Source organism: Peromyscus californicus, unplaced genomic scaffold, assembly GCF_007827085.1.
Source record: "Peromyscus californicus insignis strain IS unplaced genomic scaffold, ASM782708v3 Scaffold_7__1_contigs__length_154581171, whole genome shotgun sequence".
Classification (NCBI taxonomy): Eukaryota; Metazoa; Chordata; class Mammalia; order Rodentia; family Cricetidae; genus Peromyscus; species Peromyscus californicus.
Genome location: NW_026294595.1, coordinates 96,812,707 through 96,836,074, shown reverse-complemented (window position 1 = coordinate 96,836,074; position 23,368 = coordinate 96,812,707). Strand labels below are relative to the sequence as shown.

The 23,368-nt window shown below is 52.5% G+C and overlaps 1 protein-coding gene across 1 annotated transcript in view; it reads right to left on the bottom strand.

The window, feature by feature from the left end:
- Nucleotides 1–198: 198 nt before the first annotated feature.
- The window catches only part of Duox1 (dual oxidase 1), a 33,658-nt gene continuing 10,488 nt past the window's right edge, over nt 199–23,368 (bottom strand). The window contains exons 12-33 of the mRNA XM_052725586.1: nt 23,164–23,339; nt 22,788–22,906; nt 22,020–22,157; nt 21,245–21,358; nt 20,331–20,530; nt 19,592–19,777; nt 16,231–16,456; nt 15,957–16,050; nt 15,516–15,691; nt 13,228–13,297; nt 12,663–12,785; nt 11,569–11,747; nt 11,206–11,436; nt 10,585–10,684; nt 10,316–10,365; nt 8,753–8,880; nt 4,609–4,762; nt 4,006–4,238; nt 3,606–3,764; nt 2,347–2,502; nt 2,131–2,259; nt 199–1,490 (exon numbers count right to left, since the gene is read on the bottom strand). Coding sequence (XP_052581546.1) covers nt 1,368–1,490; nt 2,131–2,259; nt 2,347–2,502; nt 3,606–3,764; nt 4,006–4,238; nt 4,609–4,762; nt 8,753–8,880; nt 10,316–10,365; nt 10,585–10,684; nt 11,206–11,436; nt 11,569–11,747; nt 12,663–12,785; nt 13,228–13,297; nt 15,516–15,691; nt 15,957–16,050; nt 16,231–16,456; nt 19,592–19,777; nt 20,331–20,530; nt 21,245–21,358; nt 22,020–22,157; nt 22,788–22,906; nt 23,164–23,339 — 3,264 coding nt within the window. The 3' untranslated portion in view covers nt 199–1,367. The remainder of the gene's footprint in view (nt 1,491–2,130; nt 2,260–2,346; nt 2,503–3,605; nt 3,765–4,005; nt 4,239–4,608; nt 4,763–8,752; nt 8,881–10,315; nt 10,366–10,584; nt 10,685–11,205; nt 11,437–11,568; nt 11,748–12,662; nt 12,786–13,227; nt 13,298–15,515; nt 15,692–15,956; nt 16,051–16,230; nt 16,457–19,591; nt 19,778–20,330; nt 20,531–21,244; nt 21,359–22,019; nt 22,158–22,787; nt 22,907–23,163; nt 23,340–23,368) is intronic.

The window sequence follows — 23,368 nt, the reverse complement described above, 5'->3', positions numbered from 1 at the left end:
CCTTCCTTTGACCGAACGTCCCCGGCCGCCCCCGCCGGGCAGGGCGTCCAGGCCGCGCCGCCCCCGCCCCGGCGCCTCCGCAGGCCCCGCTTCCCGCCAGCGGCCGCTTAGCTGGGAGGAGGGAGGCGCGGAGAGACAAAAAGGGCGGGCGGGAGGACGCGGGCGGGCGGGCGGCGCTGCCACGCGGAAGGCGCGCGCTGCCGGAAGGCGCGTCCCTCTCGGCTCCCTCTGGTGGCCGGGCCTCAGGGAGGCGGCCCCGGGGCCCCGGCCGCCCTCGGGTCGGTGGTCCCGACGCCCCGGAGGCCCCTGTCCTCCACCCAGTCCCGCGGCCCGGGTGTGCCGGGTTCAGCTGGGAGTTCCTGACTCGGTGGAGATGCCCTCCAGAGTGAGGGTGTGTGGTCTGAGAAGCGAGGGCGTCCCTCCGTGACAGGAAGGGCGACCCGCCGTGGGAAAAGAGGCCCAGCGGGGTGAGGAGACGTCTGTCTGTCTCCTCATGCTGCCTGGAAGACCTGGAATAGCTGATGTCCCGAAGGAAGCCAGGCCGGCTGTCCGCCCCTAGAGACGCTTCTCTGCCCTTCCTGACCAGCCTTCAGCGGCCTGACACGGGCTAGAGGGAGGCAGGGAGGGTATCCCCGAGAGGAGGGAAGGGACCTCCATTGTGGTACTCAGCCTTAGCTGTTTTTTTTTCTCTGAAGATAACTGGTGAGATGTCTGGACATTCCTGCCAAGCCCACTGGGTGGATGGTGTCCTTAGCCTCACCCTGAACTGAGGCAGAAAAAGGAAACCCCAAGGGTAGCAACACGCTTTATTTGCAAAAAGAGAGTACTGGAGTAGGGAGGTAGGGCGGAGGGGCACTGCTCCCGGCGGGTATTGGGCGAGGAAGGGTCTGACAACACTGTGCACTGAGGCTGGTTCTGAGGGTTTCGTTGAGTCGCCCCTGCCCACTCTCAGACCTCTCCCAGCCGGAAGACAGGAAGGTCACAGGGGAAGGGGGCTCAGAGATGCCAGCATCCGTACCACCACGTCATCCTCAGGCTCACAGTTACCTACATGAACTTGACAGCTTGTCTCTGGAACTGTCGTTTTTCCTTAGAAGACTCCTCACTTTGTCCCCAGCCTGAGAGCTCCCCTACTTCTGAACCTGTAGTTCTTAAACAGGGCCCCTTCTCCAAGCTCAGACACATTCTGGTCCTAGAGATTTCTGAGCCCACACATGATGCCTGAGCATATGGCTACCTGGACCAAGGTGGGAGGCGGGAAGAGGGCCAAGGCTGAGGCAGCCAGAAGAAATGAATACTGGGTTAAGGCACGGGCCAAGGCCTCTGCTCTGCTGGGCAGTGGTGGGCAGAGCTGCTGGGCAGGAGGCCTAGAAGTTCTCATAATGGTGCGAGAAGTGAGTCCGGTCCTGCTTGTTGATGAGCTGGCAGGCTTTCTCCACATTCTTGGTCATGCCAGGGGGACCACAGCTAAATACTCCAATCTTTCGGACCTGTTGCAGGAGGAAGAACCAAAGTCGAACATGTTTACTAGCAGAACCGGGTCGGTATTCAGAAAAAGAGCAAGGTTCGTGTTTAAGGTGCAGGCTAGCTCTCTGGTCCTGTTAAAAGCCATCCAGTGTTCTCACTGAAGGTTTATTTTTCACTATGCATGGTGACGGCTGGCCCGCTATAAGTCCAGCTCAATTTTGCAAGTGCTAGGTCACTGTAAAAAGGCCAGCTTAATCAGTGTTCAAATTGAGGGAGAGCTTGTTGTCGAGGAGGTCTGTGGCCAGCCCACTCACTGTTGACGGTGAAAATTAGTTCCATCTAGGGACAGGGTAGTATAGTAAGGAGTATTTCCGTTATTGAACTCTTCCGTTTGGTGGGTGAATTTGGGCTTCATAGTTGGCAAATCTTTGTTTCCCGCCTCCTTCCTTCCTTCCTTCCTTCCTTCCTTCCTTCCTTCCTTCCTTCCTTCCTTCCTTCCCACCTGAGGGGGAGCCTCCAGCCGTGCTGTTCTAGTCTGTAACCTACCAATCTCCTAAGGAATGGGTTCTCAGCAGCGACCAAGCCTTTCCCTGAAAGCGGGTTGGAGAGCTTTGCTCAGACCCCAGACGATACAAGGAGAACTGGGATGTGGGATGGACTCACCTGGGGGTGGACTTCCTGCAGAGAGTTGAAGAAAGACTCAAAGGGAGGGCGGCCAAAGTGGGTGACAGAGCGCAGGCCCGTGAACAAACTCCGGTTCAGCACCTTCTGGAAGTGCCGCTCACAGATGTACTGGGAAGGAGGTGGGGAAGAGGATCACAGCCGGGCATGACTAGGACTGACCCCTGGCCCTGAAAGTGTCCCACCTGCCCTACCTACCAGCATGGTGGTCCTGAGGTCAAACTTCTCAGCCAGCTGGGTGATATAGATGTGCACGGATACCAGGTCCTGGTGGTCGTTCTCCTCCACCTCCCGGATGATGTCAGCCAGCCACTCAAACTGCCGCTGAGTCCTTGTCACCCAAATGAAGTAGATCTGAGGACACACACCGGGGCTCAGGGCCAGCTCAGGGATCTCAACACAGAATTCTGACCTCAGCCAGTTTGTGCCTGTTCCCAGACCACCTGGGAAATAAATTGTATGGGCAGTAGGGCCGGGTTCTGAGCCAGAGGTGGGTTCCCCTTGGACAAAGAGAGGTAGGCGTGAGCAGCAACCTGGTGCCAGACCAAAGAGCCTTCCACAACCGAGCTGAGGGTCTGTTGGGTGGGAAGCAGCTTCCTCAGGCCAAGCCTGTCCTAGCGCTTCCTTCAGTGGGAGCAGCTAGGGCAGGAGACTGGCCACCTCTGAGCAGCTGCCTAGAGGCAGAACTTTAAGCAGCCACCTTGGGGATCCCCAGCTGCCTGAAATGTGATGAAAGGTAGGCTCCCCTGGGGGTGGTGGGGCAACTTCAACTTTCAGGAGGAAAAGCCAGGTGCTGCAGGTGAAGGACCCAAGAATATGGCACTGAACAAGGACAGGAAAGGAGCTGTCACCCTTTGAGTGCTGACAGCATGGAGGCTGGGCCTCCGCCTGCTGCATTCCAGCACACCTGATTCACCTGCCAGGCCCAGAGAGACAAGCAGGGGCCTGCCATTGGGTCCGAACTACAGGAAAGGGGCCTGTGTGGAGGGGGCCTGAAGGCTGGGCTGTGCTGCCAGGGCCAACCCACCCGCAAGTCCTACCTTGGCACCTCTCCTCAACCCTGAGACCTGAGCCAGTTCGACCTGTGCCCCACCCCAAAGGTGCCCTTCCCTCTCCCAGCCCGGCGCTCCAAGGGCTGGCCTCTTCTGGATGAGGGAATGCAGTTTCGTTCGTCGCTTATTTTGTTTCACCTCCCTTCAGCCCTTCCTGGAGGGACTCCCACAAGCTACTCCTGTGTGGCTCACCCCGTGGCTGAGTGAAGGAGCTCTTGGAAACTGGGCAGGGTCCCACAGACATCAGTATACCGAGTCTGCCCGTCGGGACAACCTGGCATCTTTCCAACACACCACCCCTCTCCAGGTTTCAGACCAACTTGTCCTTGCCCAGATGGCAGAGACACAAACAGAGGCGGGAGCTACGGGCAGTGCTGAGGGATCCGTGGGCTGGCTGGCACTCACCTTCTTACAGAACACTTGGCAACTGACTGATGACTTGAAGACCAGGTCTTTGAGGATGGAGGCAAAGGGGGTGACCCCAATTCCAGCTCCCACCAGCACTGATACCTCAAACTTATGCCACTCCTGGTGGCCCTCTCCAAAGGGTCCATCGAGGTACAGCTGTAGGGAGGGCAGTGGTTTTTAAATTCAGCTTAGCCATCATTCTGAAGCCAGACATGAAAACGGTGGACAGGGAAAGGGAGTCACATGACATCAGGAAGAATACAGGGTGGGGGTTGGGTCTGTGATGCTCTCTGGGACAACCAGTCTCTGGATTCAGGGAGGGGGCAGTACAGTCGGGAGCCTAGTCATACTGGGGGGATATAAAAGTGTGTAGGTATCTGGCCTGATGTCTGGGCACCTTTGGGTATCTGGCACTGGTGTCACCGGTCGGAGGTGAGTAGATCTCCCTGAGGCGGGTGGTCCAGGGTCCAGCTGCCCGGATGTGCAGGCTGAGTGTGTCCTCATGGGGTGCAGAGGTCAGCGTGAATGGGTGGTACTCGGTGGTTCCCAGAGCCAGGCAGGCGATTCTCACCCACTGCCCTGACTTATACTCAAAGCCCTGGGGCCTCTGGAATCGCAGGTGGGTCACTCCTGGGAAGGGATGATGCAGGAGATTATTGCCTTGAACCTAGCAACAGCATGGCCTCCAGAAAGTTTCCCCAACTACAGCCTCAGCTCTGATGACAAGGTAGACATTCCCCCACTGGAACCTTGCCTTGAAGAGGAGCTAGGGGTGAACAGGGCAAGGGGAAGCCTGGCCTGGGCTCCTCCACACAGTCTTAAGAGGGGCCCAATCCTCTAGCAAAGAACATTTCTCATCAGATTACTCCTCCCAGTGACCCCAGGTCCCTTCCACTTCCACTGGGCCAGGCCAGTAGACTGGAGTGGTCCAGGCACTGCTTGTGCTCTGTCAGTTGCCTTAGTAACCAAGCTGGTTCCCTCACAATCTCCAGGCTTGTACCTGAAGGCAGCAACTCAGCCTTCACCACGCTAATCTCCACCTTCTTCCGGCTCAGGCTCACCAGCTTGTCCCCCACATAGATAATTGCCGGGACCAGGAAGAAGATGTGGAATCGGGGCATCTGGATCAGAGCAAAGCTGCCATGGACGATGAGCTGAACAGAGTGGAGAACACAGCTCAGATGAAATGGTACACACAACAGACTGGGGCCAGCGTTGGCCTTAGACCCCATGACCACACCCACTGGTGCATCCATTCCCCACCTTGCCATGTATCAATTCCTTCTCGATTCTAAGATAATCACCCCACCGTCATCCTCCAAAGCACTCCAAAGGAATACTATCATTCCAGACATAGCCAAGTTGACTTCCACCTGGATTCTGTAAGATATCCAGTGTGATGTGGTGTGTGTGTGTGCGTGTGTGTGTGTGTGTGTGTGAGAGAGAGAGAGAGAGAGAGAGAGAGAGAGAGAAAGACAGAGACAGAGAGAAAGAGAGACAGAGACAGAAAGAGAAAGACAGACAGACAGACCAGGTTGGCCTTGAATTTGTGGCGATCTTCCTGCCTCAGCCCTCTGGGTGCAGGATTTACAAGCCTGCATCAACACACCTGGCAGATGTGACTTTTTGAAGTACTTCTTCTCATGTCTTCTGTCTAAAAAGCTTTAGTGAATTCCCTCAGGCCTTGCAGCACTCCGACCTCTAGAACCCTACTAGCTGGTTCTCCCTCCCTGGTCCTCAAACACAAGTCCTTTAGGGTTCAGAGTCTTTGCACTTAAGGGGTAAGGGGAAGCCTGAGCCATCCTGCCCCTAGTTCTGCCCTTTTCCAATCCTCAGCAGAAATGGCACCCCCTCCACCTTATGTCCGTCGCATCCTAGCATATCTCTTAATTTAATCTTCCGGCATCCGTGATCAGCTTTTGTTCATTCGCATGCATATTATTTTCCTGAATGGTCTGTGGAGGTGGCGACTGTGCTAACGTGGTCTTGGATCTCCGTGATGCCTGCTGGGTACACATTTGGCACTTGGCAATTGTTGGGAAAGGGGCTGCCCTGTTTCTTCCACCTTTTGGTGGCTAAGAACACCTAACTAGTTTATCTTTTCCATGAACTAACCTGACAGGGTATAACCCACCTCAGGACTCTCTCCCTCCCTCCCTTTCTTTTCTGGGGATTAAACCTAGAGACTCATGTGCTGGGTAAGTGCTCTACCACAGAGCTACATCCCAGCTTTTTCTTACTTTTTATTTTGAGGTTGTCTTAATGATTTGACTAGACTAGCCTGAAACACACTGTGTAGACCAGGCAGGCTCTGAACTTGTAATCCTCCTACTTCAGTCTGGGACTGTAGCTAGGACTACAGGCATCTGCTACCGCCCCCCACCCCACTACAGGGTCTTCTGTAAGCCGTGCCAGCTCCCGCTCTGCAGCCTGTGATACTAGTGACCCCCTCTCACCTCCCTGCCTCACTGCTACCTCAGCAACAGTGTTCGGCTGCTTCTGGCTCAACCTCCCCGGCCACTCATTTCCAGCTCCTGCGCTGGCCCCAATCCATCTGCCACCCCAATCATGGGTGTGGTCCAAGCCTAGTTTCCTCACCCACTGCTCCTTTCTCTCTCTGCTCCACCATGCAGCATGACCTCTCTGATAAGCCATAACCATTCTGCCTCATCGGCCACCCCCACATGTCAGCAGCATGTCCTGCCACTCCCCAGGCCTGTCTCCTCCGTCCCCTGAATATCCTAACCCTGTTCTGACGCTTACATCCAGGTGCATGCCCTTCTCCCTAGGTCCTGCTACCGGGATTGCTCTTCAGTGTCCACTCAGCCTTGTCGCTGTTTAGCTTGTCTCTTCTAAAGCTGTGGCCGAGGTCCCACAAAGTCGCGCCTAGCCGGGTCAGTGTAAGTGAAGCTCTCCTCCATGCTTTCCTACGGCTTACTGTTGGGACACTGCACAGCAGTTTCTTCTGTTTGGTGTGCACAGGGCACTGGTCTCTGCAGCAAATCCTAAATTCCTGAGGACAGGGGTTAGAGTTGTCACAGAGCTAGGACAGAAGAGACCCTTGGTTGCTATCCATGCCATTGAATTCAGGTCTCTTGGTCAGGAATTCCTTCTCCAGTCAAGGGTTCCACATGTTTTAACCTTTCCTCTTGGTCAGGAATTCCTTCTCCAGTCAAGGGTTCCACATGTTTTAACCTTTCCACACAGGTGGTGGAGAAGCTCAGTCTAGGCTGAGGTGTCAGCCTAGATATTGTTTCTCAGGGTCTGCTCCCTCCATCCCGCTGTGGTAAGTGGGAGGAAGTTGCTTTGGCCCTGCTCTATACTGGGGGTCTTTTACTTATACCTTTCCTCTCTGCACAGAGCCAAGCCTCCCTCCACCCCCTGTGATAAGGGAGATGTTGCTTTGACCCTGATCTCCCTACCCAGGTGAAATGCTCTCAATTTGCTGGGCCAGGGCTGCCCAGCAAGCCAGTGATGTCTACGATCCAGCCATGAATCAGAAAGCAGTCCTGGGCTTAGAGAATCAAGCTAACCACTCTACTGGGTCTCCCCACTCATTTTATCACCAGGAACAAGAAAGGACATTTTCTTAGCAAAAGCAGTAGGCAGCGGGTTAGGGCTCCACCCACTACTGGGGAGGGAGGGAGGAAATTAGTTAACCAGAGCTCCCAAAGGAGGGAGAGATTCTTTGGAAACAAACATCAGCAGTTCTAGGAAATATCCTAAGCCAAGGCAGATAGTTATTTCAAAATCAGGAAGTGCTGAGCCACAGGCAAGATGTCCTCCCAACTATCAGTGGGGACAGAGTTGCATCTGGGAGGGGGAAGGGGGGATAATAGGATTCAGCCACACCCAGGCAGTGGTACATTCTGCATCTCAGAACAAAGGAGACCCCTGTGTACTATTCTGCTAGGAGATAAAAATGCTGGTCGTAGGGGCTTTGGATTCTCTGAATGCCAGCAGCCAAGCCATCGATCAACTGGTGGGAAAGTACAGGCCTTGGGACTTGGTTCAGCTTCTCAGTCAGCTGAGGGTGCCCTTTGGGGAAAACTGTGTACCTGAGGAAGGTGGGCACGCCCAGGGACCAGGTCAGAGTCAGCTCAGTAACTCAGGCGAATCAGCTGATGAGAACACAGTGGAGGGCCAAGGGAACAGGAGAGAGGGGATGTGAAGGGAAGGAACCCTGGATCCCAGGTGGTGAAGGAAACAAGACAGGCCTGTAAGAATGGTTAGAATCAAGCCTCCACTTGGGTCTGCTCTCAGACACTGACAGGCGTTGTCTGTGAGTCCTGAGTTAGCTGACTGGCCAGTGTCATGACATCTCATGAGTCTACATGCAAGGGGTGCCACATTCTGTTCTCCACTTCCTTCCCTGCCTCCTCCTGGCTCTTGCTGTGAACCTCCCCCATCCTCAGAAGGTATAAGAGAGCCCTTCCTCTGCCACCTAGGCTCTGACAGTCTTCAGAGACCCGGCCATTCTGTCTGTCTCTGGTGCTGTGTCCTGAACTCTCCTTGGAGCCTAGACCATGCTATTACGTCTCTGTCTGTCCATGGTGTTAATAACACTTGTAATAAACTCCTTTTCTCTAGTAATCCATCTCATTGTCCTCTTGAACCACTTGCCCGTCCCAAAACCTAGCAAGGTGGAGTCTTAAAGTCCATCTTCTCATCAATCGGGCTGGTGTTTTTGAGCAATCTTATTAACTTTATAGTTGTATATATTGTTTAGTTGGGTGATATGGCTAATGCATTCTCAGATGAGATCAGAACAAAAATAGAACCCATTAAAGTTTCTCTAAAAGAGTAATTCCTCCTTAAGATGCAGGAACCAAAAACCAGCCATGTAAAGATAGAGAAAGATTGGAAAGATACGGTGTGGGGGAGCCTGTGAGGAATGTGGATGAACCTGGCAGGACTGCTACCAAAAAAAACCCACGGCAGGGAGGGATCCTCTGAGAGGTGCATAATGGGGTCAACCTACTGGAGATCCCCACACTATAATTTCCGTCTTTGTAGAGGGATGTGGAGAAATGAATACTTGAAATAACTAAGGGGATGGAAAGTCAATGTCCCAGCCCTCAGTGCCTCCCTAGGAATGTCTTGCCTATACCCCACTGGCCTGGCTCACAGCCAGAAACCCTCACCAGGACATAGAGCAAAATGTAGAGGTGGTGGGTCAGCCAGAAGCCTCGGAAGCTGCGGCGGCGGAAGTGGTGGGAGGCGAAGACATACATGATGGCCAGGGCCAGGAGCAGCAGGACTCCAGTGAGGCCTGTGAAGAGAAAAGGGCAGGAGACTAAGGGGGTGTGCTTTGTGGAGGGTGTTTCTGAGGTTCAGTCAGGGTCCCTATCCACTTCTCCTCCAAAGCAGAGGGGTGACAAAGTAGTCATAGACTAAGGAGCCTCTCTTTTCCCCTCCCCGGCACACCCCAGATCATAGGTACCATTCATTTCAACAGACCCTGCTCATCTTCCATAGCTGTGGTCCTTTCCACTGGTGTCGTCACATTTTTTTTTAAATGTCTGTCCTTATCCTGACAATCAGGTCCTCAAGAACAATGCTAGGCTGTCTCATCACTGACCCTCCTGGCTGTGGCAGGGCTGGACATATTGCAGGCTTTGTATAAATGTGTGCTGAATGAATGAATGAATGAGTGAGTGAATGAATGAACAGATGCACAGACATCTCCAGATGAGACACTGGAAATACCAGGCTCTGTCTCCATGGAGTCAAAACTGTACCACTCTACTTGGTTATCATAGGACATGACATGAACTCTGGACCAATTTGTGCATGGGACCATACTAAACCAGCAAACGGACAGCGTCCTCCATCCAGCCTGGAGTTTGCAGAAAGCCCCATCTTTCATGGGGGATCCCATGCCAGGGGTCCAGAGAGGGTGATGCTGAAGCCAGGATGGGGTGTGGAAACACAGAATAGCCTCCAGTGATCAAGGAGAAAGACAGTAATTAGGAAGATTAGAGCCCTGATGTGTGGAAAAGCAAAGGTTAAGGAGGGATTGAACCACAGCCTGTAAAATCGTCAACAGAGAGAAGAGCATAAATACAGCCTTATCCACCAAATCCCAGTGTGCGGAAGTCAGCAAGCACCCTCTGAAGTTCAAAGCAGTAGGATTAAAAAAAAAAACCTCCTGCTGTATTTCACAGAAAGGAGTGAGGATGAATGAAAAACACATTACCCCAAGGAGGGAATGGGCTGAAAATATAAACAGGTTTAGGACAAGTCTTAATAGATTCACAGCTATAGCTCTGAAATGGGTGATTGTAGTAAGCTAGAATACACCCCTCCCAGTCTTTGTCAAGACATCTTATGGTGTGGGTGGGGGCTTCTGTCTGGCTTGATAAAAAGCCTGGTCCTTCTCCTATGCAGCTGGGGCACAGCTTCCCTCCAAGCGATGGTCATGGTAGTTATAAGTATTTATGAAGATGGACCTACTCCCAGCCAGAATATTCTGGAACCAGTCCAGAATAGGGTCCAGTAAGCCCCTCTTAGAGGAGAACTAGCCCAAGGTTGGGGGGAGCTGTAATGCAGTCACCTAAGGCTCTTACTGCTCAGAAGTGTCCTGTGGGCCAGAGGGCAGAGCCTAACTCATCACAGGAATTAAGTGAATTTGGCTATTTAGTGACAGACAGAAGCCTGGAGTTTGGAGTCAAGCCTAGACATTCAGAGAAGGGAAGAGTTCTCACCTGGTACAGTCTGGAAGAACCACCAGTAATACTTCTGAGGGAACTCTGACCTGTGTGAAAGACACAGCAAAGAGTCCTGAGATGTGTTCTTCAGGCCCTCTCCTGGAGTTCCCAGGGGAGCAGCACAACAGCCCATCAGGTTGGTCACTGTCAATCCATCCCAGAAACTGACACCGTTCACTATTCAAGAAGATTTATCCTCTACCTTCAAAAAATTCATTACACACACACACACACACACACACACACACACACACACACACACTTACCCGTTGTCATGGAAGAGGCCAGGGAAGAGGCAAGAGAGGACACTGAGTGGGCTGATGGAAAACAGGTACACATTCACTACATGGCCGGCACTGTGTAAGACTAAGAAAGACCAGACAGGGTGATGAGCCCAGGGACAGCCGAGTGAGGCCGCTCAACACGTCTAAGTGCCAAACAGATATGGAGGACTAAAACAGCACCCTTGGGGGCTGGGTTGCTGACTTGTAATCAGCCTTCTGGTCCTCCCCCTTTCCACCCACTAACACAACCACACAAGTCTGAAATTATACCATTAAGAAGCTCATTCCTTTGGTTTCTTTCACGGATCTGTTTAAAGCATAAGAACTAGGAAAGCAATAATTTGTACCCTTGTGCTGGAGTCTTGGTAGATTGTCAGTTAGCAGTTGAGGGGTGCCCTTGAAAGTACAGGCAAAGCCATTTAGGCCAGGGTGGGCTCCTGGGCTTAATTTCATCCCACAGCCCAGCTAACTCCATCCTTACGGAGAAGGCCACCCAAGATCCACGTTAAAGTTAAGTGCAAGTGAGTATGGGGAGGAGTGTCAGAGGACGGAAGCTAGCAAGGGCAGCGGGCACCGAGAGAACCCCAGGGCGGCAGCCCCTGCCTGTGAGGATGATGGCTGTGGAAGCGATGAGGCGATGGAAGTCCACAGCGGCATCGAAGGGAATGTAGCGGTTGAGGAAGGTCTCCCGCAAGAAGGTGATGAGGTTGCGACACATGGTGAGCAGGATGTAGGAAAACATGAAGGAGATGCTGGCCGCCGTGCCCCGGGACAGGATAATGCCCACGCGGGTGGTATCGGTGATGCCACTGTGGTGTGCCGCAAAAGCATAGTCTGTGGAGGAAAAACACTGCAGTTGTAGGTGACGCTGTTGTCACTTACCGCAGCCCATCACCACGGGATGTGTGTCACTCACAGTCGGCCCCAGTCCCAGGCCCCAGACTTGTGGCATATGATGTCACTCACAGTAGGCTCTCTCCAGGAAGAGCGCCCCAGTGATGGCGTAGAACACGGCCACACAGCCTATGTGGCGCCGGTAGTTCTCAACGAAGCGCTTGAACTGCTGCAACGTTTGGTGGCGGCGGCTGTGTTGAAACTTCTCTCGGTGGGCCTCAGTGAACAGCAAGGGCTGGAACGACGTCACCCTGGGAGACAGGAAGCCTTAGCCCTTAGCTGGTGGGACTCAATACCAATGGAAACAACGTGCTACCCCAAGGGGGCGTCTCTGAGGGACAGCCTGGGAAGGACAGTCTCGTGAAGCAGTGTTCAGATCCAAAGGCTACGCCTATTGTCTAAGTGAGAGCGGACCTCCAAGTGATCATTTCATTTCTGGGGATACACTCCATCTACACCAGGGTCCATTCACAGATGGCCCCTTCCCTCCCTGTCTGTAGTTCCAACCAGGCACCCACAGCGAGCCTTTAGAAGGCTCAATGGGCCTGTCATAATTAGCTTTAGTTAAGTTAACACACCTGGGAAGAAGGAGCCTCAACTGAGGAATTACCTCCATCAGATTGGCATGTCTGGGGCATTTTTTTTGTTAACTGATATAGGCAGGCCCAGTGCACTGTGGGCAGTGCCATCCCTGGGCAGGTGAGCTTAGACTGTATAAGAAAGGTAACTGAACAGCAAGAGGAATGAACTCAGAAACCAGCATTCCTCAGTGGTTTCTGCTTCAAGATCCTGCCTTGAGTTCCTGCCGTGACCTCTCTCTATGATAGATTGTAACCTGTAAGCCAAATAAGCCCTTTTCTCCCCAGGTTGCTTTTGGTCATGGTTTTATCTCAGAGACAAAAACCTAAGTAGGGCAGGGCCTCGATGAAGGCCCCTCTGATTTCCCAGACAGAGGTGAGAAAACATCCCTGAGTCCTGAAGCTCCCTTGTCTTTCCAACCATTCTAGTATTCATCAGCAGGGAACTGTAGTGACAGGCGCACCAGACTCCCTGCACCAAAGCATTCTGGGGCAGAGAGTATTTGTCTGCCTATAAAGCAGAGTGCCCAGCACCATGGCATGGATTGCTGAAGGGATGCACAGACCGTAGGGGCAAAGCAGGCATACTTCTTGCCAAATCTCCGTCGAATCTCTTGAGGAGGGTCTGTGTCCATGGGGCACTGTAGTCTCTGTGGTGACGCCTCAGTCTTGTTGTTGCGGGCACAGTGGGTCCTCATCCTGGGAGAAGGGCTAGGAAGGAAAAGCAAAAGGTATCTACCATCCGACCTCCTGCTGCCCTGTTCTGCCTTCAAACCAGCTTTGTCCAGGAAAGATCAAAACCCTCCACACAGGACAGCAGGAGTCCCACAGATAGTTAGAGAGAGAGAGAGAGAGAGAGAGAGAGAGAGAGAGAGAGAGAGAGAGAGAGAGAGAGAGAGAGAGACATGGTCCCAGTTTAGGTCTCCATATATAACTGTGTCCTCTACAAGGACACTTGGCACCGGCACTGAGTGGGCTTTGCCGAAACTGAGCAGGCTTTCCCCTCGTCCTGATGCAGGATGCACCCACTTGGAGGAAGTGGGCCCTTTTTCTATTTGCAAGAAGGTGCTACATGGGATGGGGGCGGGTGCCCAACCTCTGCCGCTTTAGGGACAAAAGGACAACTACCCAATATACCCAGATGGAAGCTTACCAGATCTTCTCCTGGCTGATGTAGGAGGCTCGACGGCAAAGGTTCTTGATGACTTCAGGCACTTCCACCCCTGCGACGCAGTGCTTGGTGAGGGAACAGCTTAGAGCCCAGAGTCTAGGCGAACCTAGCTTAAGGCACAGGGTCCCTCCCCTCTTTTCTATGTTCAAACCTGTAGAAAGTCTCCATCCAGAGGAGATCCTGCCTCTGGAGACCCCAGCCTCAGCTCTTGGCCCCAGTGAGAACTGGACTCACCTATCTACCAATCAATGATAGAGAGCTATAAGAGAGGTCACTCAAAAGTCTTTCTGTGTTTGAAAATGTTCATCATAATAATAATTTTAAAAACCTTCATCTCATTGTTCCCATCAGGGCTAAACACTGAGAGCAAGGCAAGGCTGAGCTGCAAATCTAAGTTCTTTTTGGGGGGAGATGTTGAGACAGAGTTTCTCTGTGTAACAGCCCTGGCCGTACTGGAGTGCTCTTTGTAGACTAGGCTAGCCTTGAACTCACAGAGATTCACCTGCCTCTGCCTCCTGAGTGCTGAGATTAAAGGCATGCACTAGTTAGCAAATCCAAGTTCTTACAGGAACCTGGAGCCTCCAGGGTGCTTCTAAGCTCTGAACCAACCCCAAAGATATCTTGGCTTATGGTAAACTGATCTACATGAAATTCAAGCGTTTAAAGAATTATTTGTTTTAAATTTATGTTTATGAGTGTTTGTATCCATGGATTTATGTGTATCACATGCATGCCTGATGCCCGAGGAGGCCAGAAGAGGACATCTAATCCCCTGAAACTTGATTACAAATGGTGGTGAGCTGCCATATGGGTGCTGGGAACCGAACCTGGTCCTCTACAAGAGCATCAAGTGCTCTTAACCACTGAACCATCTCTCCACCCCAAGTTCAAGTGTGTAACGCCAAGTACAGATATCTATACGCTCCAGCTGTTCAGCAAACAGCAAATGTGGTGCAATAGTGATCACGACCCAGTCTTGGTGAGAGAGAAGGGCTGTTTGTAAAATCCTTGAGACCTTTCTGTCACGTCAGATCTTTTCAAATAAGATCAGAAGGGAAGAACGAAGCCCAGTGCTGACTAAAAGGGAAACAAGACACTGCCCATTGTTAACCTTGCGCTGAATCCTCAGTCCCCTGCCCAGTCATCCCAGGCCTGACTATCCCCAGGACTGTGTAGCCTGGCTCCCTTCCAGGTGCCTCCCTGGCCTCTGCCCTCAGGCCAAGTGCTCATTGTTTGGCTTCCTAGGAAGCTACAGGATCAGCTTTCCTCTTCACCAGCTCCCCTTGCCCTGAGGCCCGAGGAAGCCTTTGCAGGAGTTTATCCACATCTTGCCCAACGATGCTGCCAGCCCCCACTTTTCTCATAATCCTGGGAAGGACTGGGTTCGGTCTCAACATGTCCCAAGGAAAATCTCAAGCTACAAAGACATTGTGACAGCCCAGAGCAGGCCACACACAGACCCCCCTGCTTTTGTTTTCGGTCCCTTCCCTCATTCAGACCCTGGTCCCCACCCACTTGAGTCAGACACAGGTAAGGCAGGGAGCAGGGGGCATGACAGTAGCATTGGGTCTTGATGCACTCAGCAAATGTTTACTGAGCACTTAACCAGGAGATAGGGTGGGAGTTGGGGGATAAAACCCCCAATATACCACTCTCTGTCCAGAACCATACAACCTAGTCACGGAGAAGGTAGCCTGGCCCAAGCAGTGTTGTAACAAAGAGACACTGTCTCCTCCCTGCTCTGGCACTAAGCTTGGAGGTGCAGGGCTGGGGTGGCTTTGGCAAGGAGCCAGGAGAAGCAGGGTTCCAGTCAACATCTCCTCCCGCAAACTGGGTGTAGTAGCATATGTCTGTTGTCTCCACACTTGGGAAATAGAGGCAGAAGAACTGCCACAAGTTCAAGGCCAGCCTGGTGTACTAGCAAGTTCCAGGCCACCCAGCCATGACATAGCAAGACTCTGTCTAAACAAAAAAAAGTATCCCACCCCACCCTCACCCCACCCACTCCAGGAGCCAGGCTGCATTCCTGGGCCCGAGGCATTTCTACCCTTCTTGGGCCCTTTTCTCTGTACAAATAAAAATAAATTAGCAATTTTATTTGATAATTACATGGGTATAAAAGAGAATATAATCCACGCTGGCTATATTATGTATGCATTATTCTATTGATTTTTCTTCTGGTTTTTAAATGAAGTATTTCTGTGGGCTCCTAAAACTATGTAGGGATTATGCCTAACACTAAGCCAGCCCTGCCAGCCAGGCAACCCCACCTTTGACACAGAGCTGCGTGAATCGGAGATCACTGTCGTGGTCCCGCAGCATGAAGTGGAAATCCTCCCAGGTCAGCTCCTCCTTGTCCTGGAAGCCGGACTCCCGGAACATGGACTCCACCACCTCAGCCAGCTGGTCCTTGGACAGGCAGTTGTTGGAGATCTCGATGAAGGACCTGGGGTTGGGATCGGGCACCAAGCCCAGACACAAAGGCTCACTGACTGTCCCACCAGGCCTTTGGGCCCCCCCCCCCCACACACACACACAACAGGGTCCCAGCTAGCTGAATCCCAAGTTCCCTACTGGTTCTAGAAGGCTCTGGTTACAAAGAAGAGGAGGAAGTGCCCGACTTCTCCTTCACAGCTATTCCTCTGGTGGGCAGTTCTCCTCCTGGCAGGCCCGGTCCTGACTGACTCTCCTAGCTGTTGGAGTGAACCAACCTTAACATCCTAATGAACTCATCCTTGGAAATGAGGCCATTCCCGTCAAAGTCATACATTCGGAACATAAGGCGAGACTTCTCCTCGGGGGAGCCTGAAAGAAGGAGGCTTCTGTGAGGAGAGCCCTACCCAACCTCCAGAACCCCTTACTAGACTTCCAGGCATCTGCCATAGTTAAAGACCTAGCCTCAGGGCTCTCTGTTTCCAACAGGTCAGCCACACTTCAGCTTCAGTGACCCACCTCTGTCTGAACAATTATTTTCTCCTTGCTCACCTTTCATGAAGACTACCAGAATGTCCAGGAACTCCCGGAAGGATAGGTAGCCATTGCCATCCTTGTCGGCCAGAGAAAACATGGACTCCACAAACATGTCCTGGGGCTTGAGGCCCAGGGAGTCCGCAAATTCAGCCCTGCTCAGTTCACAGGTCAGGGCCTCACGCACTTTCATCGAAGAGTCCAGGGGCAGAGTCCCTGCATCTGCCTGATTGATGTCTAACACCTGCATTCAGGCAGACACAGGGGTGGGGGTGGGAGGTCGGTGAGAGAAGGCATCCTTCACTTGCAGGTGGGTGAGGCCACTTTCTGAAGCATCTGTCCGGCACATACCCTCATAAGCAGCCCAGGTCTGTAAGTTACACTTACACCACAGAGGCCTGGCCCCCTGACTTAGCTGACTGAACCAAGTGTGTACATTTGACCCAACCTGGGTCTTTGGAGTTACAACCAAGAGGTCCCAGACACGCTGTAACCCGAGCTCGATGTGTTCAGAGACACAGAGAGGGAAGAAGCATCAGAGAGAAAGTCGAGAGAATTGAAGCTAGGCCTCGCTTGCTAACAGCATTCTCTCCCAGACCTTTCTAGGCCAAGCGGAAGTCCTCCCTTGGGGTGCCTGAGACTATGTGACTCCTATATGTCTGTTTTACATCTAAAGGGGTTGGGAGAGGAGAATTCTTATTACAGGCCATCTCCATTTCACCCAGGGACTGCCCCAGCACGAGAAAAGACAGTGAGGGAAGCAGGTAGGCCACAGGCCATAATACCTGTTTTTCCTGCCTGTCAACAGATGCTCAGTCCAAGCCTGGCTGTGTTTTCATGAGGCAAACACTGCGCCTTCAAACAAGGTGCTTTAGTGGAAAGAGCCTGGGGCTGGAGGTAAGAGACCTGGGTTCATGTCCCAACCCTGCCACCGGTGTGTTACATGACCTCGGGCACATCCCTTTGGTTGTCTGGGCTTCCTTTCCTCACTTGCCCTACTTATCTCACAGGTTATTATGAAGATCAACAAGAGAGGCTGTGTGGGAAATGGTCGGAAAGTACAGGGCAGCTATGGAGAGACCTAACTGTCCACTAAGCTCCCAGAACGAGGTCTTCCCTTCATCTTGATGAAATCTGAACTGAGTGCAGGCACCCAGATCCCACTTGTGCCCTAGCAAAGAGCCCCACCCCACCAGCTGAGGGTCCCCTGGTTCTTGTGTACACTCTATACTTAGTAGTTGGAGAGTTTATCTGGCCCAGAGTCTGTGTACACATGCCCATTGAATGATAGCCTCCTGTATGAATTCTCTCCCAGCTAGCCAGCTTGCTCCTTCTTAGGCACTAATTTTCCCTGTTCTGCAGTGCCCCTCTGCTCAGTCCTACCCACTGCTTTCTCCTGGGCCAAACCTTTTCCAACTTTGTGCCCTTCCCAGTCTTACCTCCATCATGATCTCACACCAGACTGGAAGCTTTTCTTCTCTACCGTCTTAGATCACGTGTTTCCTGGATCACCTTTATAATCTGCATCCCTTACCAGTCTTTTGTGTGAATATCATCACCATCCCAGTAGAGCAATTAGCTTCTTGGGACTCACACTGTATTTATGTCTACCTTGAGCCCCATGCTGGGAACAGAACCCTGAGTCTTACACATCCCAGAAAGCACTTCATTACTGAAGTGATATCCACAGACACTCTTGGTTCTAAGACAGTAGTCCAGGCTGGATTTGAACTCCCAGTCCTCCTGTTTCTCTCCCTTCACAGTGCTAGGATTACAGCTGTGTGCCACCATGCTTTCTACATTTCGTCTCCTATCTCGACTTCAGTGTTCTATCCAGGTTATCTTTAATTTTGTACTAGATGTGGACATTGGTCTTGGGATTTTCCCTTCTACCTAAATTTCCACAGCTTTCCGTTAGTTCTCACAAGTCCATGTAGTAGATAGTAATGCTTCAAGGTACACTCCCCAAAGAAGGGATGGACTACGGCTCTCGGCACCATCCGTCCCCCACCCCACCCCCCCACACACGCAGTACCGGCTTGCTCGGCTTCATTCCTGCACACTGTCTCCCTGGAGCCTTACATTGGGAGACAGGATTGTGATGGGTAGAAACATCTCCACAGTAAGTGTGAAAAGAACCCAGAGAGTATTTTGCAGAAGAGCACCAGCTCTTCGTGTGGTTCTACAGACGCCTCAAAGCAAATTAAATCCTGGCATCTATGCCTTTATTTTGTGTATCTCCTTTAGGCTCTGGTTTCCTGCTCGGGCTGGACAGAAGACTAGGGAGTTAAGAGCACATACTTTCCAAGGGAACCCAAGTTCAGCTCCCAGCACCAACATTCGGTTTCTCAGGAGGTTCACAACCATTTGCCCATCATTCAAGTTGTAGAGGGATGTGATGTCTCTGTCCCGTGGACATCCACAATCATGTGTGCACCTCCCTGCCTCCATGGACATAATTAAAACAAATCTTTTTTTTAAAAAAAAAAAAACAAAAAACAAAATAAAAAAAACTTCCTGTGGTATTAGGGTGACCAGCCCTAAATCTACCCAATCTACCTCATCCCTTTCAAGGCTGAAGGCGTCGAGAAGAGAGAAAGAAAGGTGTTTGGCCACCGGACTTTACAACCTGTTCCAGACCCCTGCAAAGGAGCCTGAACCCTGTAGTTACGGCCTAAACCTGCAGTTCCCCTTGTCTTCAGGAGCAGCGGAACCGGCAGGCAGGCCAGCCCCTGATGACATTACTCCCTAAAGAGAGGCAGGTACTCCATGGGGAACTGAGGCTGCTCGCCTAAGCAAAGTGAATCATCTCGTGGGAACCAGAATGTCCCCTAAGGGACAAGGAGTAACACATTCTCGGGAGTCAGTGTGCAGAACTGAAACTGAAATTCTAATCAACCCCACCGTGGCTTGACCAAGGCTGACTGACGACAGTGCCTCTGGGCTCCCTCCTCTGCCCTTTCCCTGTATAATCTGGAAGAATGTGTCAGATCCCCCCAAAGACAGTGTGGCAGTGCTCCCTCTCCGTCTTCCCCACATGACTATGTTGATTAGATTCCTTCCCTGACTAGCCACCATTACCTTGGTTTGTGAGGCAAGTGGCCGAACCTAATTAGTTGGGACATGCCCCTAGCCCCGCCCCTCCAGATCTGGTCTCTGGCCTAGGACTCCAGGAGCATAAAAAAGTCTGGTGACTTGACCTAAATCATGGCAGACTTACGAGCTGAGAATTCAAACCTTGAGACACCACCCACATGGCCTCAAGCAGGTAAGGATGCCACCATAGGTGCACACACGCGCGCGCGCGCGCACACACACACACACACACACACACACACACACACACACACACACACCAGATCTGATCCCACGCACACACCTGGGAGAAAAGGTGCCTGAAGAAAGTCTCCAGGAGGTGACTCCTTTGCTCCCTCGTCACTGCTGCCCTCATCAGCTCCTGCTCTCGAAGCTCCCACTCCTGGAAGCTCAGCTCACTCTCCTTCAGAGCCCCCCTGACGTTTTCTACCAGTGCTTGCCGCTCTTCCTCCGAGTTAAACAACAGCACCTACAAAGGCAGCAGGGAGCAGACAGATCAGAGCCTCCCAGAGAGCAGCGCTTCTCCTGGATCACACGCGGGCTCATCGGTGTGGCCTTGCAAAAGAGATACCGTCTTTCCATTTACAGAAGAGAATATGAGCTTACGGGAGCCGTTTACTCCATACTGGACAAAAGCGGGAGGTGGGGAGGGGAGCAGAGAGTGGAGTGGACTGTGAGTCGGGTAGTCAGAACCCACAGTCAGCCTCCTGTTTAACTCCCCTCCAAGCGCCTGAAAATCCACTTGGCTGAAATGGGAGAATAGGGAAGAGGACCCAGGTTCTTCCAGGAACTCCTAACTAGGACATATAAGAGCATCCTTCATAAAGAAGGAAGTTGCCGTGGCTGCCAGAGTACGAGGAAACCGGGTCAGCCAGCATGGTCCAGGACAAGACAGATACATTCATATTTAACTCTCTACCAGTCACTGCATCTGGGGACTAGAGGCCAGAAACCCTGCCTCTCGGCTCAGTGTTCCCTCCCTTCCACTTAACTGCCTCATCTGTGATGCAGCTAGGCCATACCAGGTCATACTCCTTGGGGATCTTGAGCAGCAGGGTGCGGCGGCCACGGTTGCTGGACAGGATGAGGTTGACCTGCTGTGGGGGCCGCAGCTGGATGGTACGGAGCACGGTGAGCCTACCATCTACTACTCGGATCTGTCCAGGCTGCAAGTGTACGAGCACTGGCCTGCAGGGTTCCCTGCGGCCCTGCCACTCCAAGGCTGGAAAGGAAGAGACGGGGCTGGGTCAGCTGGGTGTAGCAGACCACATCAGGAAAGAGGGGGCCAGGAGAGGGTCTCAGCAGCAGCGCGGCCCCTTCCTAGGCCCTGAGGGTCATTCTTTCCTCAACAGTTCTGCTGTTCCTCTAACCCATGAGGAGAATAAGGACCACTGTTCCCTGAGTGTTTCCTGGATGCTCACCATAGTGCTTTGAACTAGTTATTGCATTTCTTCACAGCCTAAGATACAGGCACCGTTAGGATCCCCATTTTACAGATAAGAAGAAACAGGTTTAGAGTTTTAAAACAAAATCTGCCTAAGGACCAACAGCCAGTCCACAGCGGAGACACGAAGATTCCAATCCATGCTTGACTTCAGACCTTCATTAATTACCCCTGTTGCCTCCAATTCCAGCGTAAGATGCCGCAAACCCATCCAGAACTTGTGAGTCATAGCCCTTTGAAATGAAGGCAGGATCTTATGACTTTTCCACTCCTCTATCACATTCCATTTCTTTAGGATCATCGGGAGGAGCTTTAAAACTTGGAAAACTGCAGGTCCGATGCCTACCATGCCTTTCCTCCACCTGCCCAGGCTTCACCTACAGTAGCCCTAAATCACGAGCAGCCTTTTCCACAGGCTTCTGGGATGGAGATAGGGACCCGATCCCTAAGTCATATCCTTCCCATCACCACCCCGGCTACCCCCAGGCCTACCTTCCACTCCCCCTACGAGCTTCTCAGACATGATGCTCTGACGGTCCTTTCTCTGGAGCCTCTTGAAATTCCTCATCCGAAGCCGGGCAACAATCCAGGCGCTGAGCAGGCTGACTGATGCGAGAGCAGGGTAGGGTGTTCAGGGCACAGTGAGGGGGGAAGGGGATGGGAGTCGCTCCCTTCTCAACTCCTTTCCTTAGGAAGGGTGCCTACTGGTCCTGACTCTCCTGCTGCTGCAGCACGACTTTCAAACTGTGTGAGGCTCCAAGAAAGGACCGACTTGCCTCCCATGGGGAGCTGAGCTCTGGATAACGTCTAAAGTATCAGTCTTGTCACCAAATGCGTCCATGACTCAGCCAGGGACTAAGTCCACACTTGGATTCCCCAAGCCACAAGCTAGACACACCATACCAGACTGCTGGGCCACCCCCACACAGCCTTGCCGTGTTCCTGCTCCAGAAACTGTGTCTGCCCCAGCTCTGCTTCTCACGTAGCAATTGTCTCTGGCAGTCCCCTAGGCTGTCACACTCTTACAAACAGGTGTGGGCCAGGACTCTCACAGACTTGACCAAGCCAGGCCTGGGGGCACCTCCGGAGATCAAGGAGGCAAATCTCCTTGGAGCTCACTTGCCTGCAGCTAGACACCTTTCCTTCCCTTTGTTTTCCTTCCCACCCAGAAGGACAGTTGCTCTGTACTATTTATTGTCACACACGAAACAACCCACCCCAACCCCTAGATGACACCTTTCAATAGCCCCACCCATCACTCTCCTACCTAAGGGGAAGCAGCAAAGGGTCCCAATGGTGAGTCCGAAGCCAAATCCACTGCCCTTGAAATAGTCCCGGATGAAGAGGGGGACACAGGCTGGCAGGCCCTTGGTGCTGAGCTGACCTGGCTGTGGGCAGGGGTCTCCTGGGGAGGCAGAGGAGGTCGGAATACTGGGTACTGGGACACAGTCTGGCACAAGCTCACTGAGAAGGGTGATAACAGAGGAGGTGAGGGTATCCTGGGAACTGGAGAGAAAGGGGCTGTTCACCCCTGTCGTTCTAGCAAGATCATGGCATTTGCTTGTGTAGGTAGCAAGCAGGTCCCAGTATGAGCTTCAAAATCTCTAACGACTCCCCCTTTCTCTAACACACACACACACACACACACACACAGAGAGAGAGAGAGAGAGAGAGAGAGAGAGAGAGAGAGAGAGAGAGAGAGAGAGAGAGAGAGAGCACTTCTTTCCCCACCCCTGTGAGTATAATAACCTTGCTCTCATTTGGCTCCTAATGCTACTCACATCCCATTTGAATGCAAGAGTCCTCCCCAGGTCTTTGAAAGAGTTGATCTCTCCCCCAGTTTGTCACCTCCTGGGCTTGTACACAGGGAAACTGTATGTGACAGTCCTGGCGCCCAAAACCAAACTTCTCAAGGGCAGAACCCTAGCTCACACCACACTTCGGGTGTTCATCCAGGCACGTCAAGCCAAGCCTGCAGTTGAGGAAGGACAAGACTCTGGGCCTACACCCCTCCAGCCATCTCTAGGTCACTTACCTGCAAGCCAAAAGAAGACATTGGGCTGCAGGGCTCTGGGGTCCACCTTGGTGACAGCCACTAGAATGTCCCGGAGGGAAGTGTTTCTGATCTCTGCAATCTCTTCCTTAGAGAACAGTCTGGGCATAGGAAAGGTAGGGAGCTGTCATGGTTAGGGAGAGACCTAGGACCCCACACTCAGGTATCCCATGCAAAGAATCCCTGGTCCATAGTGATTTGTGAGAGTCTGCCAGCCTAGGGAGCTGTCAGAGACCAATCCTCACTCGAGAGACCCAGAGGGGCTGGAATTGAGGCCTGTGGGGGCTGTGTAGGGCCAAGCAGAGGGCCTGTGGTCCAGGCCACAGAGGGTCTGAGACAAGGCCCAGGCAAGCCTTACCCATTCCTGCTGTTCTCAAACCAGTAACGGTCACCATCTCGCAGCCTGACAAATTGGTCAAGGACAATGGTGCTGAAAAGTGGTCCAGGATCCCCATGGCTCTCCAGAAGCCCTCCTGGGAGCAGCTCCAGCCTAGACAGGTCCTGATCGTAGAGGGCAGCCGTGGCCTCCAGCACCTGGAACACAGGATGATTGAGAGGGCCCA